We start from the raw sequence: 13,499 nt of genomic DNA, 5'->3' as shown, positions 1-13,499 counted from the left end.
TCTAAAACATGCCGATTTTCAAGTTTAATGTTCTACATTTTACAATAAAATTTCATTATACAAGGTGGTACACATTAAGGTGATGACGTCATCGGCTCTTTTTTTAAATGTAACACCCTGTATTTTAGGACATTTTCAGATTGATAAAAATCAGCTGAAATCCAAATCCAATCCAAAAAGTATAATACTGGGGGTCTAACGGATATAAATTGGAAGATATGCGCTTAGAAAATTAATTTTTGATTTCGAATATTAATAAATTATAGTAAATTACTTGAAAATACTCCAGTAATTAATACATGACTTTATCTTAAATGTTCGAATTGTAGCCCTTGTTGTATTTGACAGTAACCCAAACGTTGTACAAATTCTTGTAGAACCTTGTTTATGCTTTCTTGAGAAATATTGTTTATTTCTTTACGAATTCTTGTTTTTCAGTCTTCAATATTTGCAGGTTTCATTTTATAAACAACATTCTTCAAATGACCCCATATAAAATATTCTAAATGATTGAGGTCTGGCGACCTCACTGGCCATTCAATATGTCCACGTCTTCAAATCCACCTGTTCGGAAAAATTTCGTTTAGGTACCTTCGAACATCTAGAGTATAATGCGGATGCGCACTTTCCAGTTGAAACCATAAACATTCATTAAAACCTCCAGGATTAATGCTACTTGGGAATAAATTAACTAAAGTAGGTGCGAGATACCCCCTTAAAAACTGAAGGTATGCTGGCCCGTTTAAATTACCTTCGAAAAAGTAGGGTCCGATAATTCTATTTCTTATAATGCCAGTCCATACGTTTACCTTTTGCTGGTATTGTGTATGATGCCCGCATCCAGTTGGGGTTTTCTTTTGCTCAGTATTTACAATTCTTACGATTGACCCCGCCATTTAATGTGAATGTAGCCTCATCAGAAAAAATTATATTTTGAACCAAGAGAGGGTTTCGGTGACAGTTATCCATCATTGTTCGCAAAATTGTATTATTTTATCTGAATCATCCTCGTTTAATTCCTGTACAAGTGTGCATCTAAAGGGGTGCCATTTTTCAAGTTTTATTACTTTGTGTACCGTTGTTTTGCAAACATCGAGATCACGACTAACCTTACGAACAGAAGTGTGCGCATCTTCATCAAAAGCAAGTAGAACGTCTAATGTTGTATGCGGAGAATTTTGCTAAGAAATTAAATATAGGCAACCGAGAAGTGACTGACATAAATGACCACAGTGGAGACGTAGACGATGAAAGGGAGAAAAATAATATACCAACAGAAGAAGTTGCCAAGGTAATAAAACGGTTAAAAAGCAACAAATCTCCTGGAGAAGATGGTATACTCCCTGAGCTGTTCAGGTATGGAGCAAACGCGCTAAAAAAATACATAATAAAACTTGTTGCATCCATTTGGAGAGAAGGAAAACTCCCAGACAGTTGAAATGTAGGTATTATAATACCTATTCACAAGAAAGGGGATCCACTAATATGTGACAACTATCGAGGCATTACCCTCTTAAATACGGCTTACAAAGTACTAGCTTATATACTTTATGATCGTTTACTAGTATATACTGAGGAAAAAATAGGCAAATACCAATGTGGATTTCGAAAAGAAAGGTCAATAATTATCCTTCTCCGACAAACCTTAGAAAAGACATATGAATATGGAATCGATACCCACCACCTCTTCATAGATTTTAAAAGCGCTTATGACAGTGTAGACAGAAGCGCACTTTATAATGCCATGGCAGAACTAGATATTCCGTCGCATCTAATAACATTGGTAAAGACAACTCTTTCGAAAGTTGAGTGCAAAGTCCAGGTACAAAACAGAGTGTCAAGGTCTTTTCAATCACATACTGGAGTACGCCAGGGAGACGGTCTATCGTGCCTATTGTTTAACATAGCGCTAGAAAGAGCCATAGAGAAATCGGGCATAACAACCAGAGGTACAGAGAAGTGTACAGATATTGGCCTACGCAAATGACATTGACATAGTAACACGGACAAAAAGAGACCTGATACAGACTTTTCAAACATTAGAAAAAACCGCTAAGACAATGGGACTGCAGGTCAACGTATCCAAAACAAAATACATGAAGGTTACGAACAGCACACAAATAGCGGCACCACAAGGTCTGGTGACAGAAGCACACACATTCGAAGGCGTCTCGGAGTTTATATATCTTCGAACACAACTAAATAACAGCAACCTAGTAAGCGTAGAAATTAAGGGAAGAATATACCTGGCGAACAGAGCTTACTTTGGACTAAAGCAGCTCTTAACATCACACATAATTAGCAGAAAAACCAAGATACTAATATATCAAACTCTTATTACACCTGTCCTGACATACGCGTCAGAGACATGGACTATGGTAAAAAGCGACGAAGAACTGTTAGGCCGCTTTGAAAGAAATACTTAGGCACATATACAGAGGAGTACAAGAAAGCGGGATATTGCGCAGGCGCTACAATTTATTAAGTAGTACAATGATATTGTACTACTTAATTATTTATTAATTACATTTCACTAAAAACTAGTAGAGTAGGCTACTTTTTTACAATTGATAATAAATAATTTATTTTCTAAGCGCATCTTTTAAATTATATCCATTAGACCCCGAGTATTATACTTTTTTGGAATCAGCTCATTTTTATCGATCTAAAGAGTCCATGACGTCATCACCTTAATATGTATTACCTTTTATAATTAAATTTTATCGTAGAATATAGAACATTAAACTTAAAAATCGATGTTTTTTAAATTTTTTTAAAAAGGCTTTTCATTTAGGAAATATCGAATTTATTCCATACTTTACGGACACACTGTATATCTTTGATAAGAGAAATAAAATATCGGAACAACATAATCAGAAATGAAATTGAACGTTTGTGAAACCAAAATCAGATTTAATAAATCGTTTTTCAGATGCGGGACATGTCATTTTTGAGTTTGATACTGACAAATACCTCTCAATGTTTTCAATCAAATAACTTAAGTATTTAAGTAGTCAACATGCCATTGTTTGAAAATTGTTTATTTGTGACCACTGTATTTTACCAATACTTGGATTAATTCATGTATTTAGCTAGTTTTTTATTTATACATGCCTATAAAAGGAAATATATGTATAAGAAATAAATGCATATCAAAGGTGTCAAATTAGGGATGTACATAACGGTATATATTGGGAATAGAAATTAGACCTAGAGTATTGAAGTGCTACGTATTCCCTGCCCTTTATATGGAGTTGAAGCCTGGACAATTACGGACGCAACTGAAAAAATATTTGCCAGCTTTGAGATGTAGTATGATCGAAGAATGTGAAAAATATCATGGACCCAACACGTAGCAAAGACGGAATCATTAAGAAAGATGAAAAAATAAATAAAAATACTCCGTACTATAAACGAAAGAAAAATGAGCTACTTTGGTCACATGTTAAGAAACGAAAAATATGAGTTGATGCGATTGGTTATACAAGGAAAGTGGAAGGGAAAAGAGGACCAGGTAAACGACGCACGTCCTGGTTGAAAAATTTAAAGCAGTGGAGCGGAAAAACAACAGGAGAACTCTTCAGAACTGCATAAAATCAGGCGTGATGATCGCCAATGTTCTTAAAGGATAAGACACACGAAGAAGAGGAAGAAGACAGAACGGTTATTAGGCCTATGGTAACTTATGCATAAGAGATATGGACATTAACTAAAAAACAACTAGAAATGGTGCAAATATGGAAACGAAAACTACCAAGGAAAATCTTTGGAGGAAAAATGGAGAACGACTTTGGATCAGGACAAATGAAGATCTGAGAGAGTTATAGCTCAGCATACTCTGATTAATAAGAACCCAACGACTAAGGTGCCTAGGACACATACAGAGGATGGAAGCGCGTGGACTACCAAGAATGCTACCGTCAAGTACAATAGAGAGAGAAGAGGTCGACCCAGAAAAAAGTAAAAAGTGGATGTAGAAGATGATCTAAAAAGACTCAACGTCACAAATTAGAGGATGAAAGCAGTTGACAAGAAGGGATGGCGGAGATTGGTCAATCAAGCCGTGGATGCTCGACGCGCTACTTAATATAATAGCTTTTAATTCTTTGTAAATAATCTAATTGCAATTTTTATATATCGTGATATTCCATTAAATACGATTGGTTCTGGGTTTTTTTTTTCAACTAAAACCTAAATTACGAATTTCTTTTCCTAATTTATTTTAATTTTTGATGTTTTCGTTTGTTTTGGCAGAGAAGAAAATACTTTTTTTTCAGCTTTTTATAATTGAGAGACTTAAACCTTAAAATTAGATTCGGTTAAAAATAATAATTATTATGTGGTACCTTCATAAATACCTGTGATTGCAGCAATACGTCCCTACCTTTTTCTTAAATATATTAAGACGTAATAAATTTCATTTTGAGGTTGATGATTTAGAACTTGTCGTTTTCGCACATTTTCCATATTTATATCACAATGTTACAACACTGTACAAAGGTAACCGGCAATTTATGTGAAGCTTTCCCCACTTTTTTGAATTTTATCACTGCGCACCCAGAACTAGCATTTTAAACTGAAAATTATGGTTAATTCCCATTGAAGATATTACATAAAATATTTAACGCCTCAGACAGCCAAGAAGCTATATGAAGTCTACAACTAATGAGTCGAACAATTTGAAAAACTTCAATTCAAACACTCCTTTAAGAACTCATAAAGAGGAACTGCAGGAACAGATCTATAAAATATATCGGAACTCTCTTCAGAATCGGATTCGGATCGGAAAAAGTAATAACAAAGTAGGTTTACTCTGGGTGCCTGGACATACTGGCATTGAAGGAACCGAAAAGCGGAACTACTTGCCAGGGGAGGGGCAAAAAACATTCGTAGATCCAGAACTTGTCGTTGGAGTAGCAATAAGCACAGCAAAAAGGAGATGGACTGGGTGGAACGGATAAAACGTAACCAATAGTATAAACAAATGGGTCTTTCGAAGGCTTTTATGAGACTTACAATAGAATACTTACAGAAGAATATAATTACATAAAAGATCTGCCAGGTTATAAAGTGAAAAGGTGTACCAGGCTAAAAGACTCATTTGAAATCTGTAATCTGTAATAAAGTAACCTTAAACTATACAAACTTAGTCTAGACAAAATAAGGCGTTGAATAGAATATATGTGTAACCTAATTTGAATTGAATTGTTTGTATTGAAGATTGTACAAGTCGGAGATAACAATATTAATTGATATATTTCTTTAATATCAGTTTCATTGAGGTAAATATGTGTTTGGCGTTTGTTAGCTTATTAACACTACATTTTACATTTGTGGTTTTCAAAGACTGTCGCAATTTTTCTTATTTAACGGTTTGATAATTTTTTGTAGGCACTAACTGGTAAATATTAACTTTAACCATCATTGTTGCAGTGTATTCCAACAAATTACTACAAAAACTTGCCGTTTATTAATATTTTGTGATATAGATCAGACTTTTATTAAAATTTCTTAGTGTCTGATCAGGAAAGTTTTTATATATGAGAATTTTTTATTGCATTTAATTGATTGCTTTGGTTTGAATTATTTCATTTATTGAAAACTTTTATTAGGGTACAAAAATTATTTCAATTCATACTTCTTTGATAAAAGAACTTACCCTTAACTCTTCTTTGATTTGACTAAACTTTTAAAAGTAAAGAGATAAATCTAGCTATAAAAAGAATGTTATTTTCCAGTATATTGTTTTAATGTTTCCCAGACAATATAGCTATATACCGCTTAGTGTAGTACACAATAATGACACTTCGGATATTATCAGAATTGTCTTTGGGCTTCTGAGGTATAGTTTTATATTTTCTTGCTTCTATTCCGGCGTCTAATGCCAATGCTTCAAATATTTTTGTAACGTACAAAATATAGAGAGTGTCCCATTAAAAAACGAAGTGAAAATCAACTTCCGGTATAACCGGAAGTAGCAAAGAGATAAAAATATTTTCAATAAACATTACAATTTTCACTTCCCTTCATTACAATTTTCATTATCAGTTACCTTTCGTTTTCAAGATATTTCTAATCGGCTGTTTATCTGCCGCACCCTGTATATAATATATATGTATATATAGATTTTTTGCAACAAAAAATATATTTTCAATTATTAGAACAATTAATTAAGTCAATATCTATTAGTCAAAGGAGCGTAAAGAAAAAGGGACCGTAAGCTTAATGAAACGACTAACCAGTATGAAAAGATCGAAATCACCACCTCCATCATCGTATTCAATGGACAATCCCGTCTTTGAGGACACCAGTATGCAAGCTGCTAAACATTCTGCCACGCCTGTTCATGTCAGGTAGGGATTTGTAGCACGCATTTTTCTCTCAGAGCTTACTTGCATGACTTTTTGGCTAATGGAACTTTTGGTTTGGGTATTTTTTTCATTTGGCTTGCGAATTGGTTCTTATAATTTTGCTTGTTATATAATTGCAAATAATTTTATGATTATTACAGAATAGTTGGTAAAACTAAATATATCAAAACGTATTATTGTATGTATTACAGGAAACATAGAATTAGGTCACTATAAACTCACGAACACGAACTTACACCAACTATCATAAACAGGTTTATAATAGCGTTAACTATCAATATCCACCAATATGAAACGCTAGATCTCCTCGAGGTACCAAAGAGTATTACTTTAGTCAGTACCACTTGCAACGTCAAAACACGATAGATATGTCACGGGAATTCGGCCTTTTTCTCGTGTCTTGCCATCTACATTACTACAGAAATGCTATAGGATATTACGGAAGTACTACAGAACACATTATTGCAATATGTGCCAGATAAAAACAAAATAAATCGTAATGACTAGAGATAGAGATATCTACACGGGTTATACTAATCAAAGTAAAAAATTGAAAGTTTCAAATATCTGGGAGCTTAAAATGTTTCTGAAACTGTTTTCTTGTGGCATAACTAAGTTAAATATTATGTTTACGTGGGGTTAAGCAACAATTGATTGTATCCTGTCCAAATCCAAACCCAACAACATATAAGAATGATAAAAAACTGCATCTCTAAAATACCCTGTGAATGCAATAATTTTTATGTGGGAGAAACCGCAAGACCACTAAGTGTCAAGATAAACGAGCATGAAACATACATACATCAAGAATAGAGACATTAAGAAATCTCGCATATGCAAACATGCCTGGGATAACCTGTACAGAGTACCATGGAAAAATGCATCAATAATTATTAAAGAAATAGAGATGGAAAAGAGAAAAATTAAAGAAGCAACCTCATCCTTCTTCTTCTTCCTATGCCGTCCCCATTAACGGAGGTTGGCGATCACATTTCTAAAAGTTTCTCTGTCTTTTGCAACGTGGAATAATTCGTCTAATCATGTTTGTCCAGTCTCGAATATTTCGCAGCCATGACTTCCTCTTTCTACCTATTCCCTTTTTGCCATCGACTCTACCCTGCATGATGATCTGCAGAAGTCTATATTTATCATTCCTCAGTATGTGTCCAAGGTATGCAGTCTTGCGTACTTTTATTGTTCTCAACAATTTTTTGTCTCGACCTATCCTTCTCAGCACTTCCTCATTGGTGACCCTGGCAGTCCATGGAATTCTCAACAGTCTCCGATATATCCAAAGTTCAAAGGCTTCAAGCTTCTTAACTATTTGCGCTCTTAACGTCCATGTTTCTACCCCGTACAGTAGTTGGGACCAGACGTAACATTCAACAAACCTCAGTCTCAGCGCAGTATTCAGATTTTTGTCACAGAACAATTGCTTGAATTTTAAGAACGCTGCCCTTGCCATTTTAATTCATACCAACCTCATCCTACTAAAGAAAAATGTGTAGCAAACCAATCAGCAGAATGTAGCAGCCAATACTAAAACAAGAAGTCAAAAACATACCAACAATAGTGGATTAAATGAAGTCGCAGACTTCATCTACAATTATACACAATACATATGCAACACACATTATACAAACAAATAAAACCCACAAAACAATCAGAATTTGATATTCAGAGAGTAAAAACACCACCCTCAGATTTTTTGTCAGCCAAAAGAAGGATATTGCCTTCAAGATCGAGGCAAGTAAGTCAACCGTCAGTTTTGAAATACATAACCCAACTTAATAACATGTCGGTCATGTTTTCGCAGAAATTTTTTTCCAATATCTTTTTTGAAAACGATTTCCAGAGTGGAAATCGAAACGTCAAACGTTGTTTAAAAATGTAATTTTTATTACAATAAATCAAAGAGCGCTTGAATGCTGTGTACTGCGACTCTTCTCCTGCGACGGCAACCGTCAAAAATTGGTATAACGAGTTTCAACCTGGTCGCACGTTGGTGTTTGATAAGCCATGTCTCGGTGCCACGAAAATGGCTACCACGGAGAATAAAGTGACTATAGACAGCCTACAGAAAGTGCGCGAGATAGCTGAGACAGTAGGCATCTCAAAAGACCGCGTATGTCATATCCTGTATGAAATTTTGGGCATGGGAAAGCTGTCCGCCCGATGGATGCCGCATTTGCGCACACTGGACAATAAGTGCAACAGTGAGATCACTTCATAGCAGTGTTTGACTATATTTAAGCGTAAACCAAAAGAGTTTCTACGTCGTTTCGTAAATGTCGACAAAACATGGATCCGCTGATACACACCAGTCCTCGGAACAGTTGAAATAGTGGATGGCACCCGTCGAACGTGCTGCGAAGAAGTGAAGACTGTCCTATCGGCCAGAAAGGTCCTATCTACAAAATCTACATCGACTACCTGAAGAAGGGCAAAACGGTTACAGGGCCCTACTACTCCGAATTATTAGGCCGATTCGACGTCGAATTGCAGAAAAACGATCCCATTTGGCAAAGAAAAAAGTGCTCTTCCACCATGACAACGCACCGGCTTATACCTCCGCCTTCGCCATGGCGAAATTGGTTGAATTGGGCTACGAACTGTTAACCCATCCACTGCATTCTCCAGATTTTAACCCATGCGACTTCTTTTTGTTTTCAAACTTGAAAGAGGCACTCACCGGGCAGAAATTTAAGTCGAATGAGGAGGTCATCGTCGCCACGATGATGATTTGCAGACTTCTAGAAAACGTATTTTTCAGAAGGGTTAGAGAAGGTGGAGCATCGCTGGGTCAAGTGTATCGAGCTAAAAGGAGACTATCATCATTCAATCTTCGCTTATCCACTGCTGGACATAGATCTCCCTCATAATTTTCCATCTATTTCGATCTTGTGCCTCTTGCATCCAATTCCTATGACAACGTTTTAGATCGTCAGTCCAACGTGTTGGTGGACGACCTCTGCTTCGGTAGGCATCATCTCTTGGTCTCCATTCCAGTATCCGCTTTGTCCATCTATTATCTGTCATTCGAGCCACGTGACCTGCCCAGTTCCATTTCAGTGTTGCTACTCTCTCTACTGCATCAGCCACTCCTGTTCTTTGTCGTAGCTGGCGATTTGGGATCTTGTCTCGTAGTGAAACGCCCAACATAGCACGCTCCATCGCCCTTTGACACACACGGATCTTTTGAACTGTTCTCCTTGTCATGGTCAACGTTTCGGCACCGTAAGTTAACACTGGCAAAACACACTGATTAAACGTTTTTCTTTTAAGGCATATTGGTATATCAGACGATTTGAAAATATGGTTCAGCTTGCCGAAGGCTGCCCAAGTCAGTCTTATACGACGGAGAAGCTCAACGGTTTGGTTATCTTTTCCTATGCGAATCTCATGACCTAGGTATTTATAGGCCATTACCTGGTCTATGGATCTTGTTCCTACGCATATATCTTCGCTGACTACAAGATTTGTCATCATCTGGGTTTTAGATATATTTATTTTCAATCCCCCTTCTAGCGAGGAAAGGTAGAGCTGATTTAAAAGTTCTTTGGCCTCATCTATCCTATCAGCTATTAGTACAATATCATCTGCAAACCTTAGATGGCTAAGCTTTTCTCCGTTTATGTTTATGCCCTTGTCGGTCAGTTTTGCCCTTTTACATATATATTCCAAAAGCGTAGTGAACAGTTTCGGCGATATGGTGTCCCCCTGGCGTACTCCACGTTGTATCGGGAATTTCTGGGTTTGACGATCACCCACTCTAACACTGGCTGTTGCGTTTTGGTATATATGTTTAATTATATTTATATACCGATAGTCAATTCGGCATTCTGTCAAGGCTTCCAACATTTTTTGTTGATTTACGGTGTCGAATGCCTTTTCATAGTCGACAAATATTAAAGCTAGTGGTTTATTATATTCAGTGCATTTTTCTATAAGATTTTTTATTACCAGTAGGTGATCGTTTGTTCCATAGCCTTTTCTAAAACCCGCCTGTTCTATGGGCTGATAAAATTCCAATTTATTTTCTAGGCGTTTCGTAATTATTTTTGTAAATAGTTTATAAATATGTGAAAGTAGACTTATGGGCCTGTAATTCCTGAGGTCGGTAGCATCCCCTTTTTTATGAAGTATGATAATTTCTGCGTTATACCACTGGGTTGGTGTTATTGCTTCCTGCAAACATCTAGTGAATAGTTTGGCAAGGACCTGCCATAATCTTTTTCCAGCCACCTTCAAGGCATCTGCCACTATTTCATCGCCTCCGGGGGACTTATTGTTTTTCATTTCTTGCACTGACCTTCGAACTTCATTGGGTGTTACGTCCGGTAAAATTTCAGATCCCTGATTGATTATCTTTGGTAATGATCCACTCCGGTTACATTGCTGTTCTTTGTATAGTTGTCTATAAAAACTCTCTATCGTATTCATAATTTGAATTCTATCCTATCATAGAAAGGAGACTATGTTGAGAATTAAATTTCCACTTTTTCAAAATTTTCTTTTTTTTAGGCTAAGTACTTATCGGACCGGCCTAGTTACCATGATATGGTGTGGGAGCATTTATATACAATAATTTTTATTATGACATTCAATAGAATATTTTCTATATTCATTATACAACTACTGCTTTCAGAAATACTTTAGAAATCGCGATTATTGCATGATAGGTTATTTGATTGGGAAAAAATATAAATATGTAGATACAAACATAACATATTAGCTGGTTGCTTCTTCACATTTCCTTTGACTAACTGCATGCACAACAATCGTGTCCATAAAAGCCTATTTGTGACTGTTTACCTTTAGGTCAGGATCATGTCCAAGTCAGCTGCTTCAGATCCAACCGAATGACCATCACCGTATATTCGGATCTACTTCGCAACGCCATAAGCATAAAGAACGCCCTACCATTCTTACTCACAGCCCCAGGTGTGTTTTGCACTTTATATATTAATTGTTGTGTTCGTGTTGCATGTTATGTGTAAATGTTTCAGTTCTTAGGCTGCTGATCATGTCTATGATTAGCTAGAAATTTTATATTTAACAAAACATAAACTTACATAATATAATATATTGAAGTTTATATAAGTTTAATCTATTTTTTAATATATTATTTTTTGTTTGAGAGAATGATTTGTAAAGCTCATAAATTTATTGCTATCAAAATTATAAGCCTTTAAAATTTTGTTTTTTTCTCTGTGACACTAAGGAATATTTTAAGTTTTTTCTAATTTCGGTGTTAATGCATTATAACATGTAGAATTTTACCTAATCCTCCTACTGTTGCCTTGTACCTCGGCCTCATGTGGCTTCAGCACACTTTTTGAAAAATTTTTGACTTATTGAATCTTTGAGATACCGACAGTGGTTAATTAATTTTGTGTTGTATGTGGTACGGATCTGTTTTCGTTACAATCGCACGCTAAATATAGGTATGTCTATACATTTCAATGTGTTTGGGCTTTCACAGACGGTGTTGTTTAAAAGTACAGGAGTACAGGCATAGCTGAAAAGTTTTCTACGAGGCTGTTGACCGAGAAGCAAAAACAACACCGATTTCAGATATGCTAAGAACTTCTTGAAATGATGATGAAAGTTTCACATCCAAAAAAAACCACACCGTCACTGGTAACATGTGTTTATGGATGCAATCAGATAAATGTCCAATCGTCTCAATGGCAGTTAAGAATCTCTCTGACACCCAAATCAGACGATAGATGAGATCATATGTCAAAGCAATCCTGTTTGTTTTTATTAGAACGTTGCGGTGCACTAGGAGTTCTTTCGACGAGGTGAAATAACTAAGTTTATCTAAATTAAAAATTCGCGAACAAAGAGACTTTATTTAAGTGGGCAATAGGTTGACTGCAACAAAGCTATGGAGAATATAATGTTAAAGAATGATTTATAATATTTTTAAATAAAGATTAAAGCACTTTTCGACTTTTTGATCACCGTTCATCTGCATTTGCAGGTTATCCTCTGTCTATGTTATATTTGTGGTATCATCTGCTTATCTGACATTCGTTGTTAAAAATAAATTATCCATAATTTATAACGAGTAATTATTACATAGCTAAACAAAATGAAGAAAAACTTTGGTGTTGGAGAACTAAAAACGAATTTTAAATACTTTTTGATGCTATGTAGCAACTCTCAATTTTTTTGGGGTGGATTGTATACTTTGAATAAAAGATAAAAATAATATATTTTTACAGGTCAAAACCAAAATTTTGTGGGAAAATTAAAATCAAATTTGCTTGTTTTAGGTACTTGGAAATCTCTATGATCGTAAAACCCATATTTACGATACTTAGCGAAACCTTACGACATAATTTTTCTATCTGGTCTATATATAGTCCAGTCGTCAGAGAGTTCACCCCTAAAAATCATACGAACAAATTAAATTTTGCAGAAAATATTAATTTTGGGACCCAAAAAAAATGCAAAAAAGTTTACCACTTTTACCCCCGGGCTTCCCCTTAAAAACCTCCTCACAGGGGGGTAAAAACGTGAAAAAATCGATTTACCAAGAATATGTACACCGTAGAAAAAAATGTTTCAAATAAAAAATGTAGCTGAGATAATTTTAAACAAAAATGTTTATAATCATTTTTTGTGTATAATGAACCGTTCTCTTAGAAACAACGCTTGAAACGACCGTCGATTTTGCATGCGATATCAATGTTCAATAAAATTTGTATCAGCTGGACGGTAAAATCGATATCTTTTGATCCAAATGTCCTATCGGTAAAAATCAAGATTTAAAGGTAAAGAGTTTAGCTTTTGTATACAGTTTTTGTATTTTGCCGCAAATAAACTCAGATTTTATACAGGTGTTAAATAAATTAACGTGACGCGATTTTTGCAATTTTTTACGATTCTCGTGAGATCAATAAAATTGATCACTTTCATTGACCAGCTGTAGTAACCTTTTCATTTTTTAGAGATCAATCTTTAAAACCTTTGACATGAAATTTTAATTTTGAGTTGTGGTAACAAACATGAGGCATTTGAAATATGAATAAAAAACGCAGAATTTACTGTTTTACATTACAAATCACACATCACGGAAAATGCATTTAAGAAAACTGTTTTGGGTGTAGATTATTG

General features: G+C 35.3%; 1 protein-coding gene across 3 annotated transcripts in view; it reads left to right on the top strand.

The window, feature by feature from the left end:
* LOC140437488 (E3 ubiquitin-protein ligase SH3RF3-like) overlaps positions 1-13,499 on the top strand; it is a 62,244-nt gene that overhangs the window by 39,084 nt on the left and 9,661 nt on the right. For 2 of the 3 annotated variants that reach the window (XM_072527047.1, XM_072527045.1), the window contains exons 7-8: positions 6,190-6,353; positions 11,193-11,315. In XM_072527047.1, coding sequence (XP_072383148.1) covers positions 6,190-6,353; positions 11,193-11,315 — 287 coding nt within the window. The remainder of the gene's footprint in view (positions 1-6,189; positions 6,354-11,192; positions 11,316-13,499) is intronic. The other variant, XM_072527048.1, reaches the window with a different exon arrangement.

Source organism: Diabrotica undecimpunctata, chromosome 3 (assembly GCF_040954645.1).
Source record: "Diabrotica undecimpunctata isolate CICGRU chromosome 3, icDiaUnde3, whole genome shotgun sequence".
In the NCBI taxonomy this organism is placed as follows: Eukaryota; Metazoa; Arthropoda; class Insecta; order Coleoptera; family Chrysomelidae; genus Diabrotica; species Diabrotica undecimpunctata.
The sequence above is the reverse complement of the archived record's forward strand: the minus strand, read 5'-3'. Positions and strand labels throughout refer to the sequence as shown.